Here is a 21,630-nt window from a genome sequence, read left to right on the forward strand (position 1 = left end):
ACCCTGTCATGACAGCTTAATGCTTCATCTTGTCCCTACCCACCACAGTCTCTCTTGCATGTTAGCCACATTTGCTGACCTTGGGTGATCTCCAGAATGCCTCCTTTACCTCTCACATTTGCTCTGATAAACTTCTCATGTGGTGTATTTGTGCTTTCTGAGTGGTGCTGTAGGTGTCCTTGACTGCTATAAATTCTCATCACTGGCGCAGGGTAAGGCAGTTCTGGGATCTGTTTTTCCTTCAATTCTGCAGTTCGTCTGTTTGCTAAAGATCATGAGCTTTGTTACTGCTCAGTACAGAGTGAATTATTTTGCTATGCTACAACTTAATGAGAAGGAGAGGGGCATGGGGCACCACTCTGCTTACTGACAGAGATCAGGCCCTTCTGCTCTGTAGGATGACTCTCCTCTCTGGGGTGTGTTTCTACCCTGATATGCTTTCCCTGAGGAGGATGGATATTCCAGGCATGTGGTGTGGGCACTGAAGCCTTTGCATCAGACCGAAGGAGATTTCAAAGGTTTTGTCTTAAAACAAAATCTCTTATTCGCCTCAAAATGGGATTAAAGTTTGAGCTTCTTGTGGGGGCAAAGGATAGCAAATACTATTCAGTCTTGTCATACATACTTGAATAACTTTTTCTTTATTCATGTGGATATGTTACCATTCCTGCGCTAGATGATGAAGTGTGGAAGTTGTTTTCATGAGACTTCATTTACCCATAGTCATAGCAAAATGAAAAATATTTTCTCACTCTACTTTCAGCTGCTTTGCTTATAGTCTTACTGATCTGTTGACTTGGATTTGTTCTGAGAGAGATGGAGAAAGCAAACATACTAGATAATCTTTGTTTGCCTTTCTTGCATACGTATCTACTTTCTAATCTGAAGTCAGTTCCTAGCTCTCTGTTTTATCCTCATATGAAAAATTCTGCTTGATGCTTGAGGTTTCTTGTCTGTGCTGAACTCCATCCCCTCCTAGATGATGTTAGGTGGGGCAGCCAGAGCTGAGCAATGCTTTGTGAGGAGAGGTACAGGACATTCAGTGACAGCTTTGTTGTTTGCTGTTCTTTCTGTGCCTGGTGGGTCCCATGGAGGTCAGTACAATACCCAGAGTTATGACAAGTGTGTAAGCTCAGAACCCAGCACTGAGCACACACATTCTTGAGAAGCTTCACTTGGCTTGTGCTTGCTGGAATGGAATTCAGTCTGCCATTCCTGGCACATGCACCTAATTTGGTGGAATCTGGGAATTACTCAGTGTTTTCCCTAGACTTACTGTAGTGTGTGTTTAATCAATTGCAAATACTGACACCTTAGTGTTGCCTTTTTTCTCCTTCTGAGGTCCTAGGGTGGAGTGCAGGATAGCCACAAGCTTTGTTCAGCCTGGTTGAAACACTGCAGTGTTGTGAAGCTGGAGGGAGTTCCCACTTGTGCTGCTGGCATTCCCTGCCCTGCTCCTTCCATGTGCTGTGGAAGCTGAGTACTGTGGCCTTGTGCCCCTGCTGCTTTTATCAGGAAACAAGCTCAGGGTGTGGCCTAGCCTTTGCTCTTAGGTGTGCTCTTGGCAACTGAGAATGACCTTGCCCAGCACAGGTTTTTCTGGCAAGATCCAAGGAGGAGACATTTTTAAGTGTCGGTGTTCCAGTACTTTGCACTCTTGAGAAAAAGCTTTAGAATCTCCAGTAAAACCTGAGTGACAGAGATGAGCTGCTGTGACTAATACACCACCTGCCTTTCTGGCTTAATTTTCAGTTGACTTCAGAGAACAAATTGAAATCCGGCAAGATTTTAAGATTTGGGCTTTATTAAGCACAGCATTGGTATTTTTGTGAGGCATTGAGCTCATCTGTGCCCAAACATTCTTCCTGGAGCGCAAGGAACATAGCTTCTGTGATTGTTTTCCTTTTGTTAATGATGTCTTTGAGTGTTTTTAAGTTACTTTCATTTATTCCTGTCCTCCAGGTTGCTTCATTTTCCCTTTAGTCCTTATTGTTTGGTTATACCTCTTCTGTTTGTGCCAGCTGGTGGTGTTAACTTGTCTGTAAAAATGTATTCTAATCTGTACCAGTGTCAGAATACAAGGGAGAGAAGGGGAGTCCTTGCAAAGGAGGAAGATGAAAGGCTGCTGTTCAGGTACCGGACCTGTGTGTGACTACAGGAAATAGGATAAAAAACCAAAACCAATACGATGTGTAATTAGTTGGAGTTGGTAGAAGTTGCAGTAGATCGCGATGGGAGGAGTGGAGGCACTGGTGCTTTATTTGCCTTATACCCCAGAGTAAAAGGTGCTGATATATTACCCTTTTATCATCTTTTGCTCACTTTAATTTGTTGCCCCTTCTTTTTGCTTACAGAATCCATTTGATTTTGGTTATCTGGCTCATCAGTCAGCGGCCACTGAGATTACTTAATGCACTTGTTTTTTTACCCTCTGCCATTTCTGTGTAATGTGATGCCTGCTTACTGCATAGCTGGATGCTTGTAGTTAACTGTTCTGTTACGGCTGGGTGCTCGCCCATTGCTCTTATTTTGGAATTAGTATGGTTTCAGTATATTGAAAATACTGATGTTTGAGCAAAATGTTACTCTTGCCTTGAAAATGACTGACTTCATTTTAGGAAGTCTGGAAACCAAGTGTGAAGCACAGCATCAAACCAGGTTACTTTCACAGGTGTACCCAGCTTAGGCAAAATACCGGGTGAGGGCACTATTGGGAAATTCCCTCATTTTAATATACTTGCTAGTCATTTTCCTTTCTGCTATGACTATGGGCCTGGCTGTGCTACTTGAGGGGAAGAGCAATCTAATGAAATTTGGTCTCCTATTGCTCTTTCCTTCCTGAGCACAGTCTTCTTGTAGCACTACTGGTGTGACTTTGCAAATGTGTGCATGTGTGCCAGCTCCTGGCCCCTCAGCATGGCAGGAGCTCAGGTCATCTGAAGGTTATGATTCTTCCATTTACTGACAGGTTTTGTGCATGTTCTGGTTAATTATATCATTTTTTTCATTATAAGTATCTCAGAAAGGTGAGTAGAGACTGAGATAGCATACATGGGACTTAGGAAGTTATGTGCCCCTCCACCTTATAGCGTAAGCATCTGACTTCTTTAGCCTTCTCTGGAAAATATGACTAAGAGTCAGAGCAGGTCTTGATAGCTCTTGGATTTGGAGATCCTTTGTGGATGCATTTTTAAAACTGAGAAGGCCCAGTCTTGGTCTTAGGTTGACCTGCTGTGTGAGCTTGTCCAAGTTGCTGTTATGATTCTTCCTTTTTAAGAAAAACGAGTAGTACCACTTTGTCTCCTAGAGTTTAGTCAGGAACTACTGGAAGTGGGGAAAGAAAGACCCATAAGCTTTTGTTTTCAAAAGATCCTGTAAGTCAAGGAAACCCAAAACCTCTGTATTAGTTGCTCTTTTTAGATTTTTTTTTGGATCAAAATTAATACTGATTCTATTACAGTATCAATGTGGAGTCTTTTGCCTGAGAGGAAGAGGCTAATCTGCCACCTAAGCAATGCTCACAAGGGCATGGAATGACTGGCAGACTTGTATAGATTCAGTATGTGTCACTTCCAAGGTGAGATTAGTGATATGAATAGAGCAAAGCCCATGTCATCTGCTCTTGCTATGAATGCCCTGAAGCTTTGTTTTCGCTGCCATGAACTTAGCCAACTGGAGAATTTTATTAGTGTATCAAGAAGAAAATGTCATGCTTTGTTCTATTCCATGATTGAATTTTTTCAGCTTTGGAATATAAAATCTACATGTCTGGCTTGTGAGTAAGTTATTGTGACCTTTATTCACAGTCGAGACATTCCTGGGTTTGGAGCTGGCTTCCCAGCAGTGGCAGTGGCTGTGCCATGCCCCCATCACAGCTGCAAGTGAACACTGAGCTGTCACTGAGGAGAAGGGCACAGGAAAAGGATCCTAGTGGCTGTAGAACTCATGAAGATCGGTACAATGTCATACTGGTTCTGCACTTTGGTGTCCCATTTCTCTTCCTTACTCTTGGAAGTAAGGCTTTGGGTCAACATGGCTTTTTGATTTGGAAGTCATGATTATTGTAATGCTTAATTCTTTGCTTTTTTTTCTTCTCCTTATCTCTGTCTTTATCTTTTCCTCTCCTTATTCCTTCTATCTCTTTTTTTTCAGACTAGTTCCACTATGTCTCTGATTTCTGAATCTTCCCTAGAACCGGTTCCCTGTTCAGCAAACGCAGACTCCAGCAACACTCACCACAGTTTAACAGTGCTGTCCCATTCCAAACACCCTTCTGCAAGTCACAGTGGGAACTCAACAGCGCCAACATCTGTCCCCTCAGCAGACCCCTGCATTGAGGAAGGCAGTGAGACTGCAGTTCTGCCTTCGTCGGGGCATCCTGCTGCCCCTCCACCTGTGCCCGGTTTAGCACAAACTGTCCCTGTGCCCCCACCACGGAGTTCCTCTGGTTATGCTACTCGTGGGGAGCAGGTGACCTCTGCAAGCTTAGTTCACCTGAGCAGAAAGCCTGACTCTTCCAGAAGTACTTCCCAGGCTGTGCCAGCTTCCAGTGTGGAGCTTCTCTGTAGATCTGCTAATGTGGAGGCATGGGGCTTAGGGTATGACTTGGCAGAGACAGAGAAGGAGCAGAGAACTGACCTCAAAATCTCAAGTGTACCCATTTCAAATGCTTTGAAGGGGCAGGTACCCAAAGAGCTGCATCAGCAGGGAGCACTCAGGGACAACTCAGCTCTTTCCTCCCAGGGCAGAAGTGTGAAAACAGCTTTAGATGAGCTGGGGGCCCTTGCACTGCCTACACATGTGCCAGAGGTGCATGCAAAGAATGTCGTTTTGGATTCTGTTAATGAACCTTCTGTTGTTGCCCTGGATTGGTGGGATGTCTTCCCCGACACTAAAAACCAGTTGGGCTTTGTAGTGGAGCAAGGACAGGAGCTAAAAGCTGAAGTGCTACATGAAACCAATCCTGGTCTGGGCAAGAAGAGTCAGGGCAGAGACAGAACTCCTAGGAAGGCAGGCATTGATAACATGAACAAGGCCAGAGGAGACCAGGAAAATGAGCAGTTCAGAAGCTCTGCAGTCACTCCGGAATCTCCTGAAAGCTTTGGGAAAGCTGAATGGGATCTGCCATGTGTCTCCAAACCACCCATTGAGAGGATTTCTGCATCAGGCCAGGCAGGCACTGAGTGAATGTAGGAGTAGGGCGAGTCCTAGCCAGGACTGTACTGCCAGTACACTAACTGTGTGTGTGTGCAGTGAGCGTGCCTGGCTCACCTCCACTAACAGCATGAGCTCTGAGTGGTGTCAATGACAGCTGCATGTCACAGGGCTTCAGAACCCCCGGCTTTATCTTGTGGTCTCTCCTGCATGTGGTTCAGCAGCACAGAACATGGCAGTTTGTAGGGTTGTCCTTGTGAAATGGACTTTATTCCCTAACTGGGGTAAGGCTCAGTCCACAGAGACCTCCAGGAAGCTGAAAGGGCTGTTTCATGCCACTGATGGGGATGGCAGCTCCTCTGCTCTACTTACCTTTTTAGGTTTCATTGCTGAAGCTGTTATTGTTCCTTCCCGTGCTGTAAGTACACTTTGTGCGCCAGACATCTCTGACCAAGAGCCTTGTGCCTGTCAAGGGCAAGCACAGAGAGGCAGCTCTGTGCTCTTGTGATGCTGAGGTTTCTGTAATGGTCAGTGGAGTGCTCATGCTGCACCTCTTATCTTGGCTTCCTGCTGGTTAATCTTTCTCTTCCTTTTCTAGACAGTTATTTTTGGCTGCTGTGATTATCCTTATGGGGCTTTTCCTTGCACTGAGTCACTGTTCTGGGCTGTGCCAAGAGGAAATTTGTCATTGTGGAATAAATGACATCACTTTTCCTGCTCACAATTGTCACTAATGTCTTTGAGTTTGTGCTGTTGTATCTTGGGGCTTGCTATGACATTGCTCTTGTCTGCTGATACTATTGCCTTTGTCATTTAGATTAAATCTTTAATCAAGAGGACAAAAGAGACTTCGAATGTGCATCCAATGTCTCGAGACCTCTCTCCAAGGCGTAAACTAGGTCCTGCCATATTCCACAAGACTGAGTCCCAAGATGGCTTGATTGAAGAGCTTCAGGACAGACTGGGCATCGATAACCAGGAGCAGGAAGAATGGCAAAGCCAGGATGCTAGGCTGACAGAGGGGGTCATTGTCACTGCCAGGCCCCGGGGGGAAGAGCAGAGTGGTGAACAGCAAGTAGAGAAGGTAGAAAGCAGGGTCACTTGTGCTGGGGAATTCCAGCATGTCCCTCTGTCCAGGCAGCATTGTGTGGAGGTGCAGATTGAGTTTCTGAGCATCCTAAACAACACGGAATGAAGAACTAACTCTTTCTATTCATCCTTGTCTGGCCTGAGAAGGAAAGCAACACAGGGTCCTAGTTTTGGGTGTTTAAGAATTGGAGTGGGATCTGAGGGAGCTGCTGATGGTGTTTGTTGATGCAGTCTGCTGCTATCACATCTCAGATGTCCATGTGGGGACTATTTTTAAAACCACACTGGGAAGCCTGACATGGAGACGTACTTTGTTTTACCCAGTGCTGTACCTGTGCAGGCTTTCTGGGGATGAATAAGATGGTGCTCTTCCTTGAGCTACACAGAGCAGCACCTTTTCTAGTTCTCTTTCTTGCTGCTTTTTCCCCTCAGATAACATACTGGTAGCAGCCAGCCTTCCTGTTAAAGGAAGTGCTTGTTGGTTCCTCTCTGGATTTATTCACCTTTCTTCTTCCTCCGTGTCTTTCTAGGTGGTTTTTCCTCCAGAATCCCCACTCCTCCCCAGGAGGACAATCTCTGTTCCAGCCTCTTCCCAGCTCCAGCCTTTCAAAGAAACTGCAAAGATAGTCCCTGCTAACACTGCTCCTTTTCCTGTCTCTGGCCCTGCACCTCTTCTCTCACTCCCACCTCAGCCTTCCCATGTGTCATCTACCCCAGCTCCTAGTCCAGTCTCTTCCTCTTTCTTCAGCTTGGCTCCCTGGCCTCTCTTCCAGTGGGAAGCTTCTGATAATGGTTATCATGTGGTTTCCATTGTGGACACCCCTCCTAATGAAGATCCCAAACATTCCTGTTCTCCCCAGACCTGGACTCCTAGCAGCAAGACAGTTGTCTCTGTTGGCTGTCAGACTGAAGATGAAGCTTTCTTCCCAGAAGTGCAGGCAGGCTTCTGTGTTTTTAGTAGTATTTTCCAATCCAACTACTGCGTGTAATTTGAGAGCTCAGTAGATACAGTGTTGAGGTAAAGCCTGGTATGAACTGCTGGATGGGAGAGAGGACTCATGGACAATATCTAATCCCAGCTGTACACAGTACATGTCTGTGCAATAACTTGCTGGGATATGTGGGTCCTGTGTGTCCTGACAGTCACTTTGTGCAGCAGGGGCTCTTACTGCCCTCTGAGATTAAGAAGGTAACTCTGAAACACAGCCTGCAGCTTTCCCTGCCGTAATCTCTCTGAAGTGAGGGGAGTAAAAGATGGCAGAACATCCATACTGGAAGGAGCAGCTCAGCAGTCCTTCGTGTGTTTGCCCTTTTAGACAGGTGTCCACAGTACGAGTGGATTTGGGGGAGGAAATGGCATGGTCAAGAGCTGAGTTCTGCATCTCCTGCCAGGGAAGGGCTGTAGCTCCAGGGTGCCGGGAAGTCTTAATGTATATGTGCAGTCCAGTGTTAGTGTACAGGCAGCTCTCAAGCAGTGAGCAAGGAAACACCTCTGCATCTTGATCTGTTGTACTTTTCAGGTGGCCTCTGCTCCTCCCCTTGTCCACAGTGCCAGTCTGTTGGCTGCTCCTGCACCCCCGGGCCCCCCAGGCCCTGACAAGGCAGGATCCCCCTTCTGTTTCCTTAGCATGGTGTGTGCTCTTCTGGTCGATGAGTGTGCTGGGATCTGCTCCTGGAGCTCCCAGCACCATTAATGTGGATAATATCCTGTATTGCATGGTTTGCTACTCATAGAGCCCTTCTCTGAACTTGAGTGATGGCAGATCTCATGGGTGAAGGGTGGGAATTTGAAGGGCCTTTGCATGATAAGTTTATGTGGATGCTGTGCTGAGTGTCCCCTGCAAACAGCAGGCATTACCTGCAGGAGGTGGAAACAAACCTCTTTCAGGTGGGGGCTCATTTGTGAGCTCTCAAGAAGGCTGGATGGCCAGGCCAGCTAGAAATTGAGGTGTGCACAGGTATTTGTGCCTGCTCTGGGATCAGACGTGACTGGCAGGAGTGTGTGGTCCCTACAGGTCACTACAAGGGTGAAGTGCTCTGTTGCTACATACTGAATTCATCCTGTCTCCTTTCTCCCTGGATGGTATTTATCACTTGTGTGTGGCATGTGTGCCTGCCCTGCATGGCCATAACCCCTGGCTAGAGCAAGAGAAGCTGTGATTCTTTCCACAGAGTGCAGCCCTTTTCCTCCTGCTGCACCATGCAGGAAGCCTGGGCTTTATCCTGGGGCTCTGGACAGGCTTTGTCTCCAAAAACCTGTTGTCTCCCTCTGTGAGAGTCTCCTTGCAGTTGTGTGTGTGCTTTGGAAACAGTCACTGTAACAGCTTTTGGTAGCAAATGTCTGCTGTGTGGTGAAGGGTTTGTTTTAACCTGAGGACACTGGGGTGTGATGGGGCTGCTCTGTGCTGCTGGACTAGGAGAGGTTGCAAGTTATGGGAAGAGAGAGGAGGAAAAAAGCTGTGTGTTAGGCTCCGTTGAGAGTCATGCTGCATGTGAGGCAAGACTGGGGAGTGTGTGGATGTGTGTGTAAAAGCAGCTAAATTCATGTATGTCATGAGAATTTTTATACAAACGAGCAGAAACCAGGATTTGTCATTGAGTAAACTGGTTGACTGCAAGGACAAGCAGCTGCAGGACAGGGAGTAGAGCTCCTCCTGTGGCTGGAAGGTCAGGGTCTGCCAAGGCTTGGAGCACTTCAGTGTGTCCCTGCTCCGTTGGCTATGCTGGCAGCAGGCTGGTGGGTTGTTCACAGGCATAGATTTTGTCTGTTTTAATTTACCCTTTCACTTGCTGCAAACCCTACTTCTTCATGTGTCCCTAAACCTGACAGTAGCTATGGCAGTGCGAAGTCAGCTAAAATAACCTCTTAATTCCTTGCTGGGGTTTGTCTGCAGAGGGGCTGTGATGGCCGAGGAAAACATACACTTTGTTTATAAGTTATGAACCTCAGTAAAGCATTTCTCTGCTCCTCTAGGAAGTCTTTTCACACCATGTGTGCTGTGGTGGTGTGAGTTTCAGAAATGGCCTCTGAGACAAGTATCCAAATCCCCTTCCCCCACTGGTGCATTTCCAGCTCTGACAATACATGTGGCAGCCCTGTCTGCTGGGGATGCACTGTAGGTAAACAGCAGGCAACTGGGAGGGAGTTACTTCCTTCCTGCTTCCAGTTGCTTAGCTCAGGCATGGGATGAGAACCACCTGAGAGTGAGAGAGAGAGAGACTTGGAAAACAGATGTGCAGAAGTTGGTGCAAAGGGAGATTTTCTAGCTGAAAGGGGAGGTGAGGTGAGTGAGAGAAGAGCATCTCTATTAGAGAGGAGAGACAACTGAGAGCAAGAGCATAGGAATGGAGAGAGGTCGAGGAGGAGGGGCCCTCTGGATGGTGTCTGCTTTGTCAGCAGGCCAAGAACTGATGAGGTAAAGGGAGATTTTTGCCAGAGGCTTAGAGAGCACTGTACTGAGTGCCTGGGATGTGCTGATGACTTCTGCTGTGTGCGCAGTGAAGGAAAATCAAATCCTCAGTTCGCAGCTCTGCTGTTACATATCCCAGCTTCTCTGCATGTCTCTGCATGGGCAGAATACATGTGTGTACTTGATCCTGGCTCTCACCAGCTTCTTCAGAGAGCATAGCTGACTCCTGTCTGTCTCTGCAGAGGAGCCACTGGCAGCAACAGCAGGAAATTACCTGATAAGCACAGCAGCATTTACCTTACAGTATTTGTTTTCTCTTACCTGCAGTTCATGGCACAGGGAAAAGCCGGGAGCAGCTCTCCTCCATCCACAGCCACCAAGCCTGGCAGTCAGCTGGATACCATGCTGGGAAGTCTTCAGTCTGACCTGAATAAACTGGGTGTAGCTACAGTTGCCAAAGGTGTCTGTGGAGCCTGCAAGAAGCCTATTGCTGGGCAGGTGAGTTGAAGGTGCTGCCTCATTGCTGAACCTTGGACTGCAGCTGGGAGTAGTGGGGAGGGCTGTTTCGTGAGGCTGAAGAGACTGGAGATGCTGGAGAAACTGAAGTACTCTATTTATCCACTGGCTAGGTACGCTGTAAGCTCCTCCAGTGACCTCTACCCTGCCCCTGAGGGACTGCCCTTTCCTGAGATGATAGGTAATTCAGTTTTCATGCTACCCCAGTCCAGGGCTCACTTGAGTAGTAGAACTTGTCATTCTTGCTGACCTCCAGCTGGTATCTTGTCATGTGGTCTAGGGGAGGAAGAGATAGAGTTGTTCTCCATAATTTGTCTTCCCAACAGGTAGTTACAGCCATGGGGAAAACCTGGCACCCTGAGCACTTTGTCTGCACCCACTGCCAGGAGGAGATCGGGTCTCGGAACTTCTTTGAGCGGGATGGGCAGCCCTACTGCGAGAAGGACTATCACAACCTCTTCTCTCCACGCTGCTACTACTGCAATGGGCCCATCCTTGATGTGAGTTCCTTGGAGGAATCGTGGTGCTGGCAAGTTGCTGCAGGCCTAGGTGTTAAAATTCCACTTCACCCATGTGTCCTGGGTGGAAGATTTTGTTCAGGAATTTCTGTATTTGTTTTGTCTTTGCTTTGAAAGGGAAACAACTTGGCACAGTCAAGTTCTTACACTAGTCAGTGGAGTTAGTCCCTCTTACCTTTGCTGAAGTTCCTTCAGAACTCCACATGGCTCCATCATTCTGGTAATGATTCCTCAGCTTTTGTTGTTGGTAGCCTGTGGTAACAGGCACCAGGGCTGGTCCTGAGGACTGGGTGGGGCCCTGTGTAAGGGAGGAAGCAGTGCCCAAGATCCTTTTAGGGTAAAAAAAAGTGTGCAGTGGGAAAGTCCGAATGAGCCAGAGGCAGGGGTGAATTGACTCTGCTCTCTAAAGGACAGTCTATTTTAATGCTTGCTCTTGTCAGCACCAACATTCATGTGTTCTCCCCTCCCTCCAGCCCCCCCTTACTCACCTCCAAGCTGAAGCCATCATTTACATGACCTGCACTTTGTGTTTTCTTCTGAACAGAAAGTGGTGACGGCTTTGGACAGGACATGGCACCCTGAACACTTTTTCTGTGCCCAATGTGGAGCTTTCTTCGGACCTGAAGGTATTGCTGGTTTATGCAGGGGGAAAACAGTCTCCCCCCTGAACTGCAGACAAGGGCGTAAGGCAGAGCTGCTGCTGGAGGGACAGCCTGAGGCATCACAGGGGAACCACTGGAGTTCCAAGGGAGCTGTTTATGGGGGAAGGATGCTGCCAGTAATCATGGCTTCCTCCTGGGAAGGAAGAACGTGCCTGGGATGGGATGGGAAGGGAACAGAACAAGGAACAGCTATAGCTTCTGTGTGTGTTACCAGGGGGAAGGATGATCCTACCCATGCAGGTTACCCTGCACAGCTTGTGTGGCTGCAGGTGAAGATGGGGAGCTGATCCCTTTGCCTCTCCTCTGCTTTGACAGGATTTCATGAGAAGGATGGCAAAGCCTACTGCCGCAAGGACTACTTTGATATGTTTGCTCCCAAGTGTGGAGGCTGTGCCCGGGCTATCCTGGAAAACTACATCTCTGCCTTGAACACCCTGTGGCACCCTGAGTGCTTTGTCTGTCGGGTAAGAAACCCAAGGTCCTTTGCTGCTGCCGTACGACCCCTCTTGTTTCCACCCTGAGGCATCTGGTCCCATATCAGGGAAAGGCATCTGTGGGGTAATGAAGGGCAGCCAGCCCCACAACTTAAAAACCAAACACCTTCTTGTTCTCTGCCTGTTTACATTAAACTTTTGAGTTGCTTTGCTCTTCCTGTTCCCAGCTGCAATTACGGGCTCCTGCAGCAGCTCACAGATAAACAGAGTTATTTTCTGTGACCTTTAAATACTTACAAGCTAAGCTGCTCTCTGAGCACTTGCCTCAGCAATCAGATCTTGAGGATCTTCCTCCCATGCTCCATCTGACAATGTAAACTAATGAGACTGACCTTGTTCAGACAAACATGCAAATCGGTGAAATAGTGGCAGGCTCCATACAGCAAGCATAGTAAACAGGAATATTGCAGATTAAATACTTGGCAGTCTTTTAGAGAGCATTGCAAATATTAACTCTCACAGTCCCCAAGAGATGAGCCAAATCAACCACTGTTTCGTAGAGTGGGAGAGAAAGGCAGAAACCAGATCAAGCAGTCAGAACCACAGCCTGCTGATTCCTGGTGTGATGCTCAGAGCAGACGGTCACCAGCCTGTTGGGACTGTCTGGCGCTCCTGCAGTGGTGTGCAGTGAAAGAAGCAGAAGCCATGCCTGACTGGGGCTAGGGCGTGGGGAGGGGCTATGCTTTCTTGTGCAGAGATTGAGACTTCATCAAGCAGTTTTGTTTTCCTTTCCCCCTGCTGTGGCCTGAATTAGTGGGGCCAGCACAGATTTCTTCCAGGCCACAAGATGTGATTCTCTTCCTGTTTCTGCTAAAGCAGAGCAAACTTTTCAGCTGACTGAGGGAAAAGACTGTTCACTGAAATAACTGTCAGCATTAGTAAAATCTTGGACTCACTGCAGGCAAACTGCATTCCCCCAGTATTGCAAGTGTTCAGCTGCCTATGCTGTTTGTTGGACTCCTGTCCACATGCTGGGATCCAGTTGTGTGTGATACTCAGTGTCCTCCCTGGGGAAGAGGACAGCAAAACCAGGAGTCAGGAAACTGGCTTTTCCTCTGGGTCTTGGTGCTGATATATTTGTAAGATCTGGTGGTGTCCTCAACTCTCTCCCTTACTCTGCTGCCTCAGTTTCCCACTCCCACAAGGAGAGGAGTCTCCCCAGTCTGGTGGGTGCTTCTGTTGCAGGTTCTGCAGTGAAGTGTTCTCAGCTGCCTGGCACTGAGGGGGAGGGGCAGCTCTGGACACTTCTTACCACATAGCTGGTGTATGCTCTTCCCCATATCTTTTCAACATCAGTAGCACTGTAAAACAAGCAGTTTCTCCCAGCAGTGACCCATGTGTAACTGGTGGAAATGTTTCAGGCTTGACAATCCTTTGCAGACTGTACCTGTCTAATGCCAGCCATTCTGGAGAGGTCACTCATAAAGATTAATTGTGCCTGATTTTCTCAGCTGGAACCAGTCCCATGCTCATAAGGATTCTGCTGCATGAAAGCCTGAGTTGGTCCTTGCTTCTCCTTGCGCTTGTGGGGAAGCTGGAGTGAGGAAAAAAAAACCAGGCAAAGGTGCTGCAGTGTTTCCCATTTCAGGGGAGGAATGCTCTCTTTTTTCCTGGCTGGATATATCTGGTAGCTCATTCATAGTATTTTCTTTGTAGAAGTGAAGCCAGCTGGGCAAAGGAGCTGGTTAATTCCCTTGCTTGTGTCTGTATCTGTCCATTTCTCAGACTTTTTTGGGAAGCTCTTTGCAATGGGCAGAATTTGGCCCTGGATAACAGGACAGTGCTGAAAGGCAGCAGTTCATCTGCCCACAGCACAGTTGGGCTGTGCCATAGAGCAGAGGAGACTTGTGGAGCTGCCCCTCCGCACCACCCCAGCTTCTCAAACAACCTGTCCCCTTTGCTTTGTCCTGCTGCAGGAATGTTTCACCCCGTTCATCAACGGCAGCTTCTTCGAGCATGATGGGCAGCCCTACTGTGAGGTGCACTACCATGAGCGCCGTGGCTCGCTTTGCTCCGGCTGCCAGAAACCCATCACAGGACGCTGCATCACTGCTATGGGCAAAAAATTCCACCCCGAACACTTTGTCTGTGCCTTCTGCCTCAAGCAGCTCAACAAAGGAACCTTCAAAGAGCAGAACGACAAGCCCTACTGCCAGAACTGCTTCCTCAAGCTCTTCTGTTAGAGGCACCATAGATGGGCGCTAAAGCATCTTTCTGCCACCCCCTTGGCAGTTCTGTCTCTCTGAACATTACTGTGATTTAGGATCCTTACCAGGCAGGGGAGGAGGGGGGTGGGGGGTGGGGGGTGCTGCTATGGAGAGGCAGTAGATCCAGGGATGAGATGGTCCATTAAACTGGAAACGCCCTTGCTGTGTCTCAGGAGAGAGAGGCTGAGATCCCTCATTATGCTGTGTGTGTGTCTGTGTGTGTGACTGATAGCTGAGGTTAGCTCGAGGGCTCCAACAGGGAGATTTTCCCAGCCCCCTCCTGGCAGCAGGAGGCTTTGCCAGTACATTTCAGCCTGTGTCAGCTCTCTGAGCAAATCGTGACACTTGCAGGCAACACAACCCTCTGCTTTGACACCTCCTTCTCAAGCTTTTGCCTGCACGTGTGTAGGGTGAGCGACAGCACAGCGAGGGCACCCTGTGGCCTCAGTGCCACTCTGGCTCTGCTCACAGAGTCACATGGTGTGTGTGACTTCCTGAGACTGGAGCATCAGCACAGGCAGCCAAGACCCTGCAAGGGTCTCTCCAGTTCCATTACACTGTAAGGCGATAATACCACTTGCTCTTTTTTTTTTTTTTTTTTTTTTAAACTAAGAGGAATCAAGATGTTACTGTGTGGGGTGTTTTTTCTTTTTTTCCCTAGTTTGTTACTCCTTATCTCAATGCCTTTTTCTCAGCACACAGGAGCAGGAGGTGGGGCAAGTCTCGACCATCCCTCAGCACTGTTGTGCTCTGCTGTGCGGACAGCCTGTGCCAGGCAGCTCCGTAGGCACCCAGGCCAGCTCAGGGCATCTGCTCCCCTCACCTACTGCTCCTGAGAGAGAGGAAGAGGCATCACCCCTTCTTTAAACACAGGTGCAGAGAGGTCAGCAGCCTTTTTCATCCATCCCTGTCATGAGTGAGTGTGACGTGCGTGTGTTTATCTGGCCTGAAACTCTCCCATCTATCAGGGCCTGAATCTGTCACAAGACTGGGGAGAAGGAAGGGTTTAAGAAGCCAGAAAAAAAAATCTGAAATTTATATCCTTTCTTCTTCCAGTTTGCTAATGAGACCTATCAGCTCCTTAGTATTTCCCTTTTCTGTACTCCTGTTAAACGTGTTCTACTGAGAGATGCTACAGCAATAACCTTTTATATTGACTGTTACTGGTATAACAAGTCCTGGGGGTCAGGTGTGCATGACACACTTGGAGTTTTACTATCAAAGTGAATACTGTATCCTGTCTTTGATAAGAACTAGATTTCTACACTGATTTTGAATTCATATCTAATTTACTTTTAATCCTCTTATACAGAAATTGTTTTTGAAGTGATTTTAAGAAAGCAACTTTTATATCAAGCTGTGCTGTTCTAGACAGTGCCAGTTGTGCTGGCTTACTACATCTGTAACCTCAATGCTTTGTTAAGCCTAACTAACATTCACTATTTCCTTTTTGTTGCGGGTTGGGAGGGCTGGAATCTATGGGGAAGGGAATGTGACTTGTATTTTTTTTTCCCTAGCAAAGGCAGGTGAACTGTGAATAGGTTTGGGGGTTTTTTTTTTCCTCCTCTGGGTCACCTAAAAGTGTGATTCTGGTTTTTATTGTAACCTATAAACTGCTGTATTTGAATCACCTGCTGTTCTCCCAAAGCCGAGCTTCCAGGATGTTAAGAGTGAGTCTTAATATGATGCTATGGGAGAAGGAGCTTAGACCTTTGCCCTTGGCTTCTCATCTTCAGCTGCCTGAAACCAGAGCAGGGTTAATTGGGGAAGGGGCTCCTTTTCTTTTGTGGAAGAAAGGTCTTGTGACTGAGGAGAAGAAACTGGGAGACAGACTCTCTTCCTGACTAGCTGTGCAACTTTGGGCAAGGTTACTAAACCTTACCGTGCCTCAGTTTCCCCATCTGTAAAATGGGGGCAGTTTAGCCTGGATTTGTGAGGTTATTCTGAGGCCTAGTTCATGTTTGCTAAAGCACTTTTAGGTCTCTGGCTGGAGGGTGCTATGGAGAGGGAAGTATTGCGGTGAAGTTCCCGGTGGCCATTCTGTGGTACCAGCCCTGGAGTGGTGTTTGGAATTACTGCTCGAGAGAGCTGCTGCCATTGCAGCACAACACAACCATTGGCATCCAGTTGTGTTGTGCAGCTCGGCAGGTGCATTATAGGGGTCCAGGGGCAGCTGTGTCAGAAACCAGCCCTGAAAGCCTGGGTCACTGCCCCATGTAACCTCATTGCAGTGCTGCCCTGCTCAGGTCACTGAAACTGTCCCACTGATTGCTCCCGACAAACAAACCTCACTCAGTGTGTGGGTGGGAGGCCAGAGAGAGCTGTGGGAGCACTAGAGCTGTGTCAGCTGGGCTGAGCACAGCTCTGGGAAATTCTTGAGGCAAGAGTCCTTACGCATTTGCCTTTTCATCTTGTGAGTCTATTTGACTTAAAATGGATGCTCCTAAGCTGCCTGTGTTTATCTCGCTGGAAAGATCAACTTCCTTGGTGCCGCTGAGGGGACACACAGCCGTTTTGTGGAAGTGCTGGAGAGGCGTGAGATGTTTTTGGCACTGCCACTTTGTGGGACACCTGCAAACTGTGTAATCCTGTGCCTCTCTTTCCCTCTCTGCGGAGTCTTTAACCTATCTCGCTGCTAGCTGAGGCTGTGTCAGTGACACTTGTGGCACACCTGGGTGCAGGGTGCTGTGTAGGGTGCGTGGTGCTGAGAGGAGGCTCCTCTGGCCTTAGTGCTTAACTGAGATAATTTCACAGTCACCTTCTGCCTTCATCTGGTGTCTGACATGCTGGGATGCCACACTGATGCTACTCTGCCAAATAACGCCTTGTGGTGGCTGCCGCCACTGTGGGTGTCCAAAATGCCTGTTCGTTCACTGCAGATGCGGTTTTAGGGTAGCACAGCCGCTGTTGGGGTGCGGGGGTGCGAGGGCTGGAGATGGAGGTGCGCCGGCAGGGTCTATGAGTGCACCCCCGGGCCAGGCGCTATCCCTGGGGAAGGCCTTTCACATCATGTCCGGGCTGGGCTGGGGGGGAAGCTCTGCTGGGTCAACAATTATTTGATTCTTTCCTCCCTTGTAAACTTCTAACTCCGCTTTTTTTTTTTCCTCCATTTAAAATTGTTGCAGTTACGCCAATAAAATTTTCACCATTATTGTCACGCTTGTGTCGTGATTGTTTCCCGCCCCGTAGCTTGTGAGGGACCGGACCCAGGGCGGGCCCCGCTCTCACGGCTGAGAGGGCTCGCGAGGGGAGGGAGGGAGGGAGGGAGGGAGGGAGGGAGGGAGGGAGGGAGGGAGGGAGGGAGGGAGGGAGGGAAGGGGCAGTGCGCTCCTCCGGGCGCCAGGGGGCGACGCGCGCCCGGCCGCGCGCGTTTTCCTGCGGCGTTCGCGCCTTCCGCTGGCGTCACGCGCTGCCCACAGAGCGGCGGATGATTGACACTGAAGGCAGCCAATGGGCTGAGGAGGGGCAGTGCCGCGGCGCCCTGCGATTCGTCATGAGGCACGGTATAAAAGGAGACGGCCCCGCCCTGCGGCCCTTCTTTCCCGGAGCCCTCGTGGAGGTGCGGGTGTGGGTGCGGCGCGGCGTCTCCGAGGCCCGGGCGGGACTTGCGGCCACGTCGAGGGGAGCGGACCGGGACCAGGAGCGGGGTCCTGGGCCGCGGCCGGACTGTGGGGTTGGGAGCGCTGGGCCCCACGGCGGAGGGAAGGGTGGGGACCCACCTCAGCCGCTCTTCTTCCTGGCAGGTCCCAGCTCGTCTTTAAACCCACCGGGCGATCCTTGGAGCACCGCCGAGATGCCCAGGGAAGACAGGGCTACGTGGAAGTCCAACTATTTTATGAAAATCATCGTGAGTGTCGACTCGGAGCCCTCGTGGGGCGCTGCCGCCGCCGGGGCATGCTCGGGGCAGCGAGAGCCGGGCGGGCCGGGCTGCGGGGTTTTGTTAAGAGAGATAGGTGAATGCTATGGGGTGTCTGAACGAGTACCTGGCGCTAGGAAGAGACTTGAGACAGTCCAGATCAGGCCTCCTGAGAATTTGCCTCGGCGCTTGCAGACTTTTTCAGGGACGTGACTCGATGGCTGAGTGAAAGATGCAGCCGGTGGCACATCCAGCCTCACTTGGAGCTTAGCATTCTCAAACTTCTGAGAGACTTTTTTTACGTTTTAACGTGTTAAGGTTTCAATGCTGCTATGTGCACTGCTCCGAATTTCTTTTTATAGTTGCAGTGTTTCTTTTGCTATAGCAACTCCTGGATGATTACCCAAAATGTTTCATTGTGGGAGCAGACAATGTGGGATCCAAGCAGATGCAGCAGATCCGTATGTCCCTGCGTGGAAAGGCTGTTGTGCTGATGGGGAAGAACACGATGATGCGCAAAGCTATTCGTGGTCATCTGGAGAATAACCCTGCCCTAGAAAAGTGGGTAATGCTGCCTGAGGGCACTTCTGGGTCCTCTGTCTTGAAAGGAGAGGAGGTTGTCCAAGGAATAAAACTGAAAGCTGTCATCTTCCCTTCAGGCTGCTGCCTCATATCCGTGGGAATGTGGGCTTTGTCTTCACCAAGGAGGATCTGACTGAGATCCGGGACATGCTGCTGGCTAACAAGGTAAGGGAGATTAGCCCTCACTGCATGTTTAGGCTGAGATGGAATGAAAAATAAAACTGGGTCTTCACAGTGGACACCCGATTAGTAGGAGTCCTCAAGGGTTGGGAACTGTCCCCTGCAGTCTTAGCCAAACTGCTTAAGTTCAGCTGTCTCATTTGTGCGTGCCTGGGTACTGTCTACCCTCAATGAGTGTGTCACAGAGGAAGTGATCCCACAAGATCTGAGGAGAGCATTCTTGCAGCTTCTCGTCTCCGCCCTCCCAGGTGCCAGCTGCTGCCCGTGCCGGTGCTATTGCTCCTTGTGATGTGACTGTGCCGGCCCAGAACACGGGTCTTGGACCCGAGAAGACCTCCTTTTTCCAGGCCTTGGGCATCACCACGAAGATTTCCAGAGGAACCATTGAAATTCTGGTGAGTGAGCTGCGTGTTGTTGAAGCTGTTCCTTGACTGGGAGGCCTTGATTGTGGTAGCTGAGGGAGCTGTGAAGGCCAAAGCTCCCGTTAGTGCCAAAATATTGTATGAGCAGTGTGATTATTGCACTTTGGGATGTGGAAGGAGGGTGTCTGGCTTGGCTCCAGTGTGCAGCGTGGGGCGATTGAATTCTCCATCAGATTTCCAGGGGTAGGCTCTGTCAGAGGAACGTGCAGGTGAGCTACCTATAGGTAATGCAGGAAAGGTGCTGCCTTTCTCCTAGCTGATGCGGACTTGCTTATATGGTTTGGGGCTTTCTCTGCTTGTGGAGCTGAATCTGGAGTGTGTTGGTTGTGCTTGTTTGCTCCTCTAGTTCCACCATCTGTATTTGTGTCCCACTGCTTTGACGTACTGGAATTTCTTGGTGTGTATTGATTCCTTTTCCCTGATCTCCTCAGAGCGATGTGCAGCTTATCAAGACTGGAGACAAAGTGGGTGCCAGTGAAGCCACCCTGCTCAACATGCTGAACATTTCCCCATTCTCCTTCGGGCTGGTGATCCAGCAGGTCTTTGACAATGGCAGCATTTACAACCCTGAAGTGCTGGACATCACCGAGGAGACCTTGCACAAGCGCTTCCTGGAGGTGAGTGCCACAGTCCGTGTCCCTTGTGTTCTGCCTCGCTGGTCTGGGAGCCAGTGCTGCCCCAGAACAAAGCGTCCTGTCTGGTGTTTTCCATGAGGTCCTGCAGAGCCAGGAACTCTCCTTGGTTCCCCACAGAAACTGTGTGTCAGGGAGTACCTTCCTGTAGGATTCTTCATCTGAAGCTGCTTCAGAAATCATTTAAGGCCACTTGAAATCATAGAATGTCCTGAGTTGGAAGGGACGCACAAGGATCATCGAGTCCAATTCCTGGCTCTGCACGAGCAATCCTACCCTGTGCCCGAGAGCATTGTCCAAATGCTTCTTGAGCTCTAGGAGCCTTTGGGCCATGACCATTCTCTGGGGGTCTGTTTGGTGACCGACCACCCTCTGGGGGAAGAACCTTTTCTTACTATTCTACTTAAACCTCCCATGACACAGCTTCATGCCGTTCTCTCAGGTCCTGTCACTGGTCACCACAGAGCAGAGATCAGTGACATTTAAATCTTGATGCCTTGATTTCACTGGAGCTGTTACCTGTGTGTGCATTGCACACTGTCCTTTGTGTTGGCAGTGTACAAGTTGTCATCTGGCCATCCTCTGCTGTGGTTTCTAGTCCAGGTTATTTCTCAGACCACAGAAACACAAGTCCGTCTCTTCACAGGGTGTTCGTAATGTTGCCAGCATCTGTCTGCAAATTGGGTACCCAACCATTGCGTCCGTGCCCCACTCCATCATCAACGGGTACAAGCGTGTCCTGGCTGTGGCTGTGGAGACTGACTACACCTTCCCACTGGCTGAAAAGGTAATGAATGGTTGGCTCTCAGCTCTGCAGAGAGTTAGAAATGCAGCCAGGCACATTCACAGCATGTTCCCTGGTTTGAGAGGACTGGGACGTGCCTGTGTGTGGCATGTGTCTGGAGAAGGAGTGCTTGCTTCCATGTGTTGTGTACAAATGGGAGGAGAAAGCTGATTTACCTGGTGTTCCTTCTTTGGGGCTGTTACACTCAGCATAGCTGAAATGGCTGTAATGAATGGTTCTTCATATCTGCTAGTGATAAGTGGACCTCTTTGGATTCAGGCAAGCTGCAAGTGCTGTCTTTATCATTGCAAAGGTTCAGTCCTGCAAAATGTTTTGTTGCGAGTTTACATTTTTTCCCCACCTTTTGCAGGTGAAGGCCTTCCTGGCAGATCCCTCTGCTTTTGTGGCAGCCATGCCTGTGGTAGCTGAAGCAGCTGCACCTGCTGCCGCCGCCGCTGCTGCTCCAGCGAAGGAGGCAGCAAAGGAGGAGTCGGAGGAGTCTGACGAGGACATGGGATTTGGTCTCTTTGACTAACAGCAGCCACTCTATGCCTCTGTCAGAGTTGGCCCAATGGGAGAAATAAAAAGCTGTTTTACACCTTCATGTGTGCCTGCATTGATGGTGTAGTCTGCGTATCAGCTGGGGTTTGGGGAAAGTGTAACCGGCGGGGCCCTGTGCTCCAGAGCAGTGGTTGTTCCTCGGGCCGGGGCACGGCAGGTGACCGGTTGTGTCCTGGCCCCGGGTGCTGCAGGGGAGCAGTTGTTCTCGGGGCGGGAGCGCACCTGTTCCCGGCCAGGCCCAGTAGAGGCCTTGCCCGCAGCAGGTCGGGTCAGTCCAGCTACCGCCCATCCTGTTCTGTTCCCCCCGAGCGGCGGGACGGGCGCTCCCGGGACGGGTGGGCAGCGCCCATCGCCGTGGCGCCGGGCCCGCCCCGGAAGCCGCTACCGGTTCCGGGGTCGCGGCGGAGTGATGGCGGCCGACACGCAGGTGAGTGTGGGATGGGCCGCGTAGGGCCCAGCCCGGGCAGGGGAGACTGGCGGGGGCTGCGCTCGGGGCCGTGCCGCGTGCCGCTCCCGCCCCGCTGCGCCCTCGGCCCGGCTGCGGGGCCCGGCCCGGCACCCGA

The 21,630-nt window shown here is 49.9% G+C and overlaps 4 protein-coding genes across 10 annotated transcripts in view; all 4 read left to right on the forward strand.

Moving 5' to 3' along the window:
- Nucleotides 1-17,207, forward strand: part of PXN (paxillin) — a 47,163-nt gene extending 29,956 nt beyond the window's left edge. For all 5 annotated transcript variants that reach the window (XM_042053900.1, XM_042053901.1, XM_042053903.1 and 2 more), the window contains exons 7-11: nt 9,981-10,151; nt 10,496-10,669; nt 11,232-11,313; nt 11,665-11,813; nt 13,760-17,207. In XM_042053900.1, coding sequence (XP_041909834.1) covers nt 9,981-10,151; nt 10,496-10,669; nt 11,232-11,313; nt 11,665-11,813; nt 13,760-14,026 — 843 coding nt within the window. In that variant the 3' untranslated portion in view covers nt 14,027-17,207. The remainder of the gene's footprint in view (nt 1-9,980; nt 10,152-10,495; nt 10,670-11,231; nt 11,314-11,664; nt 11,814-13,759) is intronic.
- On the forward strand, nt 5-7,844 carry LOC121676876. The gene is made up of 2 exons (XM_042053909.1): nt 5-6,238; nt 6,774-7,844. The coding sequence occupies exon 1, from the start codon at nt 4,165-4,167 to the stop codon at nt 5,185-5,187; it is 1,023 nt and encodes a 340-aa protein (XP_041909843.1). The 5' UTR covers nt 5-4,164; the 3' UTR covers nt 5,188-6,238; nt 6,774-7,844.
- A 378-nt stretch (nt 17,208-17,585) lies between the features above and the next one.
- RPLP0 (ribosomal protein lateral stalk subunit P0) lies at nt 17,586-21,110 on the forward strand. Its single transcript, XM_042053910.1, has 8 exons — nt 17,586-17,609; nt 17,794-17,897; nt 18,292-18,467; nt 18,566-18,653; nt 18,917-19,063; nt 19,522-19,707; nt 20,369-20,509; nt 20,877-21,110. The coding sequence occupies exons 2-8, from the start codon at nt 17,844-17,846 to the stop codon at nt 21,039-21,041; spliced, it is 957 nt and encodes a 318-aa protein (XP_041909844.1). The 5' UTR covers nt 17,586-17,609; nt 17,794-17,843; the 3' UTR covers nt 21,042-21,110.
- Nucleotides 21,111-21,429: 319 nt separating this feature from the next.
- Nucleotides 21,430-21,630, forward strand: part of GCN1 (GCN1 activator of EIF2AK4) — a 39,003-nt gene continuing 38,802 nt past the window's right edge. For all 3 annotated transcript variants that reach the window (XM_042053887.1, XM_042053889.1, XM_042053888.1), the window contains exon 1: nt 21,430-21,494. In XM_042053887.1, coding sequence (XP_041909821.1) covers nt 21,477-21,494 — 18 coding nt within the window. In that variant the 5' untranslated portion in view covers nt 21,430-21,476. The remainder of the gene's footprint in view (nt 21,495-21,630) is intronic.

The sequence above is a fragment of the Corvus kubaryi genome, unplaced genomic scaffold, assembly GCF_017639235.1.
Source record: "Corvus kubaryi isolate FWS band 111438036 unplaced genomic scaffold, C.kubaryi_AGA036_p1.0 split1-37173, whole genome shotgun sequence".
Classification (NCBI taxonomy): Eukaryota; Metazoa; Chordata; class Aves; order Passeriformes; family Corvidae; genus Corvus; species Corvus kubaryi.